The sequence below is a fragment of the Equus caballus genome, chromosome 15, assembly GCF_041296265.1.
Source record: "Equus caballus isolate H_3958 breed thoroughbred chromosome 15, TB-T2T, whole genome shotgun sequence".
Lineage (NCBI taxonomy): Eukaryota > Metazoa > Chordata > Mammalia > Perissodactyla > Equidae > Equus > Equus caballus.
The window spans coordinates 27,719,980-27,730,048 of record NC_091698.1 but is presented as its reverse complement, the minus strand read 5'-3'; the positions used below and the strand labels follow the sequence as shown (position 1 = coordinate 27,730,048).

The 10,069-nt window shown below is 43.1% G+C and overlaps 1 protein-coding gene across 1 annotated transcript in view; it reads right to left on the bottom strand.

Annotated features, from left to right (window-relative positions):
• Positions 1 to 414: 414 nt before the first annotated feature.
• Positions 415 to 10,069, bottom strand: part of STARD7 (StAR related lipid transfer domain containing 7) — a 30,061-nt gene continuing 20,406 nt past the window's right edge. Inside the window, exons 4-8 of the mRNA XM_005600263.4 lie at positions 9,780 to 9,890; positions 9,617 to 9,699; positions 8,854 to 8,953; positions 3,189 to 3,273; positions 415 to 2,350 (exon numbers count right to left, since the gene is read on the bottom strand). Coding sequence (XP_005600320.2) covers positions 2,166 to 2,350; positions 3,189 to 3,273; positions 8,854 to 8,953; positions 9,617 to 9,699; positions 9,780 to 9,890 — 564 coding nt within the window. The 3' untranslated portion in view covers positions 415 to 2,165. The remainder of the gene's footprint in view (positions 2,351 to 3,188; positions 3,274 to 8,853; positions 8,954 to 9,616; positions 9,700 to 9,779; positions 9,891 to 10,069) is intronic.

Genomic DNA, 10,069 nt, shown 5'->3' with positions numbered 1-10,069 from the left:
TCACTCTCCAACCAGGGTGCTGAATTGCCCTCCACAACTCCAGACCTAGGCTGGCTCCAGCTCCCTCCTCTCCTCACTCCCTCCCAAGTTTTACCATCAGCATAGCTCTAACAGTTTCCTCAAGTTGATCCTTCTTTAAAAGCCAAGGACATGGGTTAATAGATCAAGATGAGGAAGTAGAATAGACAATTTGTTTTCAGTTGCCAAACTGGTCACCTGGAAAGGGCTCGCAGTCTCGACCAGGTGGTTAGCTGTGTGTCAGCACTACCAAGAAAGCCCAGGCCCTGCTACTGCCACGCACCAATGCCAGGGGTAGAAACACTCTTCTTCACACCGGTATCATCAGGAAGAAATGACAAGCCCAATAGGCAAGATTTCCCCACCACCATCTGTCCAAAGACAAACACTCTCTCGTACCAATCTTTATGTATTTATTCACACATTTGATAAAAATGTCACAGTTAGGAGTGAAATCATTACAATGACATAAGTAACCACAGATCAACCCCAAGTGCAGAGTCAAATTGCCAAAAATCAGAACATGAGCAACACACAGCTCCTTAACACCTGTGCACTCATACACACTCCTGCCCACACCCATCCACATCCCAACAATCACAGGCCCTAAGTTCAGACACAACCCAGGGACTCTTCCCTGGCTTCTGTCAGGTCCTGGGGATGAGAAGGGAGAAATGAGCAATGGTTAGAAGCCGGGACTGTTCAGTGCAACTCTCTACTCTGCCGACGACTCAGAGAAGACAAGACATGAAACACCGGGCCAGTTACTTCGTTGGCACAAAACTTAACAGGCAATGAAAAGGCCAGGGGCTTAAGTTAGTCTCAGGTTTAGATACCTTTTTCGACAAGACAAAAAGGTAGCAGGTAAGGAAAAAAGGGAAAAATCCAGCCGTTTAAATTCTAGGAAAAAAGAGAAGGAAGGAGGATTTAAAACTTGATCCCTATTCTCCCGTCACATTGCACCATGACCATAAGCAAAATCAGCTAGGCCAAACTGCTGTCATCTGATGGTGACTTCATCCAAACGGCATGGTTTGCTTTTATTTCAGCTCTGAAGAGAGGAGGAAAAACTTTTCAGAACAAGAGGGTGACATAAACCACATCCCCACTGTATCAGTACTTGAGGCAAGATTACATCTGTTTGTTCACACAGCTTGTCTACACCTCTGAGAGCTCCGGAGTGGCCCAACCCCCATTCCTCTGCCTTTAGCCTTCCAAGACGGACAAGTCCTCAGCATCCAGTCAAACCTGAAGTGTGGAAAGTAATGCCTGAATCAAAATGGTGTTTTCTACACAGTGGGACTATGGAGAAATCCTATTCAGCTCCCCTAATTCCTACTTTTAGACACAAAGGTTAAAAAAAACCGTGCAGTGTGATGTTTTGAGCATCTCCACTGACGCTATCAAAACACTGATGATACAGAAAGCTGTCTAAAAGGATTTACTTCCCAGTGTTCTTGGTAAATATGCTAAGGAAGGAGCTGATGATCCAAATTAATGCAGTGCATGAATACAGAAGGACTGGCCAATTCAAAGGAAACTGCTTTGGATAGGGTGAGTCAATTGGGTGATATCTGGGAGGCAAAGAGAGAAATTTCTTGGTACAAACTTTACATCCTAAAGATAGAAGCAAGGGGAGGACAAGGCACTTACACTGCCAAGCAACAGTTCACATCCCTCCAACACTAGGACTGTTACCAAGAACACTCCCAGTGACCCTCACTGAAGACTCAACCAGCGCAATGCACTTTCCAGTTGGACCTTCAGAACTGAAGGGAATCCAAAGGGCTGCAGAACCGATGATGGGAACTGGAATGTTGGCAGAGGAAACAACTCAGAGGAAGCAAAAGGAAGTCATCTCCTTCTGGCCTGAGGTGAGAGGTTTGTTCCAGATTAGCTCAGTGAAATACCGAATTTCAAAATGCTTGGCCTGAGAATATGACACGCCCCCATGGATGCCTCTTTCTTCTCTCTGTTTTGATAAAGAGCGATAAGGGCTCTGAATGAATTCGGACACCAGACATTGAATTATCTTGCACTGGTGGTTACAGCAGATGCCTTCTAATACACGTTTCCGTTCTGTAGCAGAGTGATAAGGGACCAAGACAGGGCCAGAAGTGACCTGTCCCTTCTTATCCCAAAGCCCTTCAAGCGTACTCGATCCGGGCAGGGCCACAACTACCCTCATTCTTCCGCTCAGAAGATGAGGTGGTGGCCTTGGCTTCACTGCTCATTTCCAGAGGCTTAGATGAGATATAGTCCTTAACTTTGATCTCCATGTTCTTGGCTTTCAGAGTGGCCATGTGCAGCTTCTCCAGGAAATCCGGCATGCCTGTTGGGAGAGAGGGAAATTTGGGTAGGGCTAACATACAAACCAATAGCAGTCTCAAAATTAGAAGGCCCTATTTCTTTTATGGTAGGGAGCCAACTCCTCCTTATCGAGATCAGAGCCTGGGCAACAACCTGGGACAGTTGCCCCCCAAAATGCGTAAGGCATGAAAACAACCACTCTTTGAGAAGGGGTACTGATCAAGCCACATAAGCCCCAAAAGGCTTTCTTTCAGGTGATTAAACCATCACTTATCAGTAGCACAGCCTAAATATCTGCCAATTTTATTTAGACAAATGTCAAACATAAACACCTAATGTCCTCTCCATTCTCCCCCTGAAGTGAGAAGAAGCTGCCTATGGAGGACTAGAAGAAAATCACATGAAGATGCTTCTTAAGGCAAGCAATTGGAAGGGAAAGGTGCAGATACAGCCATGATGTACAGCCTTTGTTAAGATAGTTGGTGGCCCCTTTCTCCAGGCAACTGTCCTATAACCACATTTTCTACGCCCTATTTTATGGCCTCCAACACTAAGAAGAAATTTTTTTTTAATGCATTAATGTACACAGTCCATATTTAAGAGATTAAGCATATGTCCTTCTCAAAACTCCCCTCTGGGCACAAGTTCCTTTCTGGGGCTCCATAACTCTCACTCCTCCAAACCCCAGCTGCAAGCTTCAATATCTTCACAGTCTTCGAGAAAGAACTTGGAAGGCTGTTTAATTCCCCCAGTAGGGCTCCAGTGAGACAAGTACTGATTTTCTTGCTGCCATTAGAAAGCTAGAGAAAAACACAATGCTCGACCCAGGTTCCAGACCCTGTTAACAAGGGCTCACTCACCACTGGAAACCATCCAACTAACGCAGTAACGAGGAAACACAGTCTGGGGATTGTCACTGTATGTCAACAAGTAGTCAAAGCCATTCTGGAAAAGAAAAACAGTAAAGATGAAGGGATTGGAATTACCCACCAGAGCCTCATATCCAGTACCACAGAATAACCATGATCTGATTCTGACGCAGAGAGGGGCATTTTTTTGACCCTGTGCAGAAAACAGTTAACACTGAAGACCTGAGAGGCTGCTGTCCGCAGAAGGGCCTGCGTGCAAGGTCGCAGCTAGGCTGCTATCTGGGACCTCAGCTCCCGGAGTGCCTCAGTCAACAGTTAACTGCTAAGAGTAGCTCCCTGTGTCTCTCTGTGCGAGCCACATGGTTTATGCTGAACACCTGCTTTCCTTCTGCGGATGTGCAATTTTGGTATGTGCTAGGCAGAGGGTGCCTATGTGACCAGCCCCCAATAAAAATCTTGGGTGCTTCCCTGGGCAGAAACATCACACACACGCTGCTGTATTTTTGTTGCTGGGAGAAGAACATGCTCTGTGTGACCCCTCACGGGAGGGAGAGAGCATGAGGACACCTGCATGTGGATTCCTCCAGACCCCACCTGTGTCTTTTCCCTTATGATCCAGCTGTATATCCTTACTACACCACTGTAGAAAATCTTAGCCATGAGTACAACTACATGCTGAGTCCTGTGAGTCCTTCCAGTGAATCTTCTAATGTGGGGTGGTCTCGAGGACCCAAACACATACCCCCAATGTTTAAAGATCTTAATCTTTACCAAAATAGTATTAACTCTACCACTAATAACAACAGCAAACATTTATATAGCACTTAACTATGTGCCAAGAACCGCTTCAACTCCTCACAACAATCCTGTAATAAAGGTACTGTTATCCCTCATTTTTACAGATGAGGAAACTGGGCACAAAGAGACTGAGTAACTTTGCCCAAGGTCACCCACATCTCAGCAAGAGCCACGATGAAGCCAGAATTTTGAGTGCAGGGCCCGTGCACCCACTCTTTCTGGCTCTGATACGGTGAAGAACATTTACAGGGGTCCTGCTCCTAGGAGAGGTCTGAACCAATTACGCTCCACCCAAAGGGGTAAGAGAACCACTACTACATCTGCACTTTGTAAAGCAGACTGGCCACAACTCCGGGTGGCAGAGCTAACGACTTTAAACTCTCATGCCTCTAAACCAAAAGCCATCTTCTTTCTTCCCTGAGTGAACTGTTTAATCTTTTATTCATTTACTCAACATATATTTGATTGTCCGCTATGTGTCTGGTACTGTGCTAGGTGCTATAGAGGAAACAAAAACGTGCTAGTCCTTGCTCTCCGGAGCTTCCAATTAATAGGAGAAACAGGTGCCATACCAGAGATACAGACTGAACATCATAGGAGCAAAGAGGAAGGAGAGGTACAGCCTCTAATGGGAACAGTGACAATACCCACCACAAGGCTGGTTATACAACTAAATGAGTTAATGCATGTAAAAGACTATTCTTCTCATAAAACACCTGGAGTGGGAAGTCAAAAGACCTGGGTTCTCATCCGCTACTGCTTATACAAAAAAAAAGAAGCCCAAACCCAAAACAACAGTTACCTATAGAAAGAAGGAAGTGGACAGAGCAAAGGGGATATGAGCTAAATTATTCCAAATACTTATAAATCTGACTTTGGAAACATAAATTTTTTTTCATAATTTAACAAAACAAAACTAAATTTAAAAAGCAGTATCTAAAAATCAAAAGTAAAGTGGAAAACAAGGAACCTTACTATGAACTGAGTTGGTAGGAAAAACCACAAAGAGGGGATTTATTTCAACTATTTTGTACACAGTGCACATACCCTAAGAACAAAAAGACAGACAAATTTTTAGTTATCACTTATTGGTGATCTTGTTGGTATTATTCTGAGGCTGGTGTGTGTGTATTTCAGGCTAAAGCAAATGAACAGTTATGTTGAGGGGTATGAGAAGTGAGCTTTTTAGCACAGAAAAAGATGATAGACATAAGATATAGAATATAACTAAAAACACTACAACCCTGAATTTGAATTAAAAGTATTAGCATGCACCCAGGATTTACCTTTGAAATAAACAAACAAAACTTATTACTTAGTTTTATCTTCTGAAGGGGCCTAAAAGCAACAAGTACGCCAGTAGCTATTAAGTACTCCTAGAAGCCAAATTGTGGTATTTAAATGACATTTCCTTAAAAGGAACCAGGGTTCCCTGAAGAAATGCTAATTTCCAGGTTTAGAACAAAAACTACACAAGATGAACCTGGAACATCATCTAACACCAGAAAACAAGAGAGCTCCTGAGGTCAAGTCAAAAGGACTCAAGCCAGTAAGATGAGGCTCCTAATGGCCAAAAATGAGATAATTTGAGAATCAGTAAGAATAACTGTAATGGATTAAAGCTAACCAAATGTTTAAACGTGTGAGTTTCTAATGGTATTCCTTTAAAAAATAAAAATAAAAACAAAACCTTTACCTTTGGAGGATCCCTAGTTGAAAAAACCAATTCATTATTTTGAAAACTAATAAATAAAGGAAATGAATCAAGCGTTTCTCTTATTTCCCTTTCAAATATAAACTACAGGAAACCAAACAGGTGATGAGGAAAATTTTCCCTAAAGTATTTCAACTAACAAATGGAAATAAATGAAGGAAAAAGGAACTACAAAATCAGCATTTTGTAACCTATAACGAAATAATGGAGCCGAGCAATAGTCATCGATTGCTTCTAAATTCACAAAGAAAGGGACCATCAGACATTATTTGCCTTCTAATCAAGTGATCTTCCCCAAAACAAACAACCTCAAGTTATTCAAGTCTCTAGATCTAACTACCAACGTGCAGGAGATACAGGGCACAGAGGAACTGACACTGTGGACACTGTGGGGATACAATCAGCAAGGTCTAGGATCAAGAACCCTGCTCTTCAAATACAACTGCAAGAAAAAAAGAGGGAGAACTTACTGATTTCAAGAGACTCAAGAGATAGTAGGAATAAATTTCAATGTCCGAATCTTGTTTGGATCCTGATTCAAATAAACCAACTACAAAAATTCATGGACAATCAGGAAAATCGGAACACTGACCAGATATTTGATATTAGGGATTATTATGATATTGAGGTTATATTTTCAAAAATGTCTTTTCCTTTTGAGATAAATACTAGAATATCTATAGAAGAATTCTTCTATGGGTTCTTCTACAGCAAAGCTAAAATCTGCTTCAAAATAACCAGGAGAGTGGGAAAGGGTACAGATAAAACAAGTTTGGCCATGAGCTAGGGATGGATACACAGGGCTAATTATACTATTCTACCTTTTTTTTTTTTTTAAGATTGTCACCTGAGCTAACATCTGTTACCAATCTTCTTTTTTCTTCTTCTTCTCCCGAAAGCCCCCAGTACACAGTTGTATATTCCAGCTGTTGGTCCTTCTGGTTGTGCTATCCTCTCTACTTCTTTATCTTTTTTATACATTTCAAATTCTCCATGGCAAAAAGTAAAACAAACAAAAACCATACCGTGACTCAAAGATCTACTTTCCATCTGGCAAATCCAAACTTAGCTGCCTGGTTTTCAAGTACCCTCTGTACACGGTCAATGTAATTTACACTCGTCCCGAACCTCCCCCTTCCTTTCCAGGCAGTGTGACTCTGAACGGAACCGTGGCTCCCTGCCATCTCCATCCTTGTCTTTGGTTGAAGCATGTCTTCCACCTCCAGTGCCCTTCCTCTCCTCCTCTATCCACAGCCTGTCTTTTCACGAGAACCAACTCAAGTCTTACCTTTTTCATAAGCGCTTGCCACAAATATACTAAAAGAATTATACAGATTATTCATATCGGTCCCCCACCCACCACAAGTGAAAGAAATTATTTATTGGGTGCCTACTAAACGCAACACACTCTGCTAGGTGCTAAACTACGCCTTGGCAGTCTCATGGTCACAGTTTCTAAAGGCAGCAATGCTGGAACTCCAGTTGCTTTTTTTCAAATAGGAAATACATCGGCACAGTTCAAATTTCAAAAGGAACGCAAAGGAAAAAGAGTGAGGCATTAAGCCTGCCTCCCACTCTGTCCCGGGCCGGCCCAGGCTCCCCTTCCTAAAGGTAACTAACCATCCACAGCAGCCTTCCTTGTCCCCCCCCCCATCTTCTCAAGCAGGGGCTTTCAAACATTTCTAACTACAACACACTGTAAATAACCCTTTTCACATTGCAACCCAGTTCTGTCTCTCATACACACATATTCATACATGCTTATGGAACCAAACAAAAGTCTCATGAAATACACTTACACTCAGTTTCTATTCTGTTCTATTTACTCTTTTTTTTTTAAGTTGGTCATAATGCACTAAATTAATTTTGTCTTCCACTAATGGGTAGTAACCCATGGTTTGAAAAATACTGCTCTAAAAATAGAACAGATGTAAACACACAGATCATCTAGTAAAAGAGTCAACCACACACTGGCTGAGGTGAACCACCATTTCTCTATCATAGTTAAAGTACTGCTTCAGGTGGTATGAAGAAAACAACTTGAGGAAAACAACAAAACCATACTAAAGAACACAGTTCATACAGCTCTAAAACAAACAAAAGTGATAGCGCGAAACAAAGCCATCATAAAGAGAAAGAGAGCCAAAAGCAGCAACTACTGGAATCGATATGTACGCTCATCGGAGATTTGGCTAAAAAACAAAAATTAAACACCCCACTAAGTCAAAGACAATATTCTTCTCCAAGAAAGGTCACAGAATTTCAAAGAGGCAGACAGCATTAGTCTAAGCCTCTCCTTTTACAGACAAAGAAAGAGAAGTCCAGAAAAGTTTTAAGTGCTCTGCCCATTGTAGTGAAATTTTTTTTTTTCCTTTTTCTCCCCAAAGCCCCCCATATACATAGTTGTATATTCTTCGTTGTGGGTCCTTCTAGTTGTGGCATGTGGGACGCTGCCTCAGCGTGGTCTAATGAGCAGTGCCATGTCCGCGCCCAGGATTCGAACCAACGAAACACTGGGCCACCTGCAGCAGAGCACGCGAACTTAACCACTCGGCCACGGGGCCAGCCCCTGTAGTGAAATTTTGACGGGAAAAGTACTCGCTCTAGTTCCTAAAGAATGCTGCTGGGGGGTTGCCGGTTCGGATCCTGGGCGCAGACATGCACTGCTCATCAGGCCACAATTAGAAGGACCCACAACTATGTACTGGGGGGGATTTGGGGAGAAAAAGCAAAAAACAAAAAGATTGGCAACAGTTGTTAGCTCAGGTGCCAATCTTACAAAAAAAAGAATGTTGCTAATGATAAGCTGATGTGTCAGAGGCTATCATCTCTCAGATAAACGGGGGCCAACAGGTAATCACTACTTTGTCGCGGGGGATCTTCTAGGTACATCACACTACAGCAGGGGTTCCCAAAGTATGGTTCCCGGCAGCTTGAGCCTCACCTGGGAATTTCTTAAAAATGCAAATTCTCAGGCCATACCTCAGCACTGTATTTTAACAAGCTCCAGTGGATTCGGACCGTGCCAATTTTGAGAACCACTGCCAGAGACCAACTCACGCCTTCCCCAGATCAGAAAAAAGGTATTCCCTGAGAAAATTCCAAAGCCACTACACATCACCTCTTGGATGATGTAAAACTCACCTCATCAAACGACTTGTGGGGACGGATAACCATTTGGGATTCGTATGATCTGACCCTTACAAATTCTGGAGACTCTGGCACACTAGGGTGCTCCACAGCACTGGTAAGGAGAAAAGTTAAGGAAACTCTTAGTAATGTCTATGTAAAACAGCACAGGAGCTAAAGTCGAGGGAAATCCAAAAAGCTGGCTCTAATTTTTTAAATAAAACAGAGTCGTCACTAAGATGAACGAATACAAACTAAGTTTTAAAAACAAAGAGAGGAGCCGGCCTGGTGGCGGCAGCGGTTAAGTTCATGTGCTCTGCTTCCGCAGCCCCAGGGTCCACGGGTTTGGATTTGAGGCCGGGACCTACGCACCACTTATCAAGCTATGCTGTTGTAGGCATCCCACATATAAAATAGAGGAAGATGGACAGAGATGTTAGCTCAGGGCCAATCTTCCTCCAAAAAAAACACAAAAAAACAAAGTGAGTTCCCTGGGTGATTCCTGGCTCACTAGGCTTTGTGAAGAAGAAGAGAACACTTTTTTATTAAATTATCAACATTGAGGAACTGAAAAAACGGCATAATGAAAAGCTTATATCCATCCCATCTTCCCAGACAGTCATTAGTCACAGCTCACCCACGTTCTAGCTGGGATGGATGGGGCCCTGGCCTCACATATAAGGGCACTGCAAACGTGCAAACTCCCACCAGACAAAAACGAATGAAGGACACAGCTAAAGGGACCCAGCAGGGGCCACAGGTAATGATACGTACGTACCGTGACACCAACACCATCACGTTGTTTTCCTGATCCACGCTATACCGCCGAACATAAACATAATCCCGTGAGTACATTGGATACTAAGGAAAAGAAGGGGCAGGATTAGTGTTCTGCCTCACATGGACATGACAAAAGTAACATCAGAAGTAAAAATACTCACAGGAAAATGGGTTACCCAGTGAAGAACCTCAGAACCACTAACCACATCCCTCTCAATCACTTCCAGCTTGATTACCAGGGCATCCCACTTTTTTCTGTACTCTGTATCCAGCTGCACAAAGAGAAAAGACCATGAACACCCAAGAGATCCAAAACGAAGCTGCAGACGCTTCTCCAGATGCTTGGCCCTCTGACCCAAGGACCTTATTCTGAAACAGTGATCCGACCTAAAAGACAGTGCCAGAGGCCAGCCTAAGTGGTATACCAGTTAAGTTCATGCGCTCCGCTTCA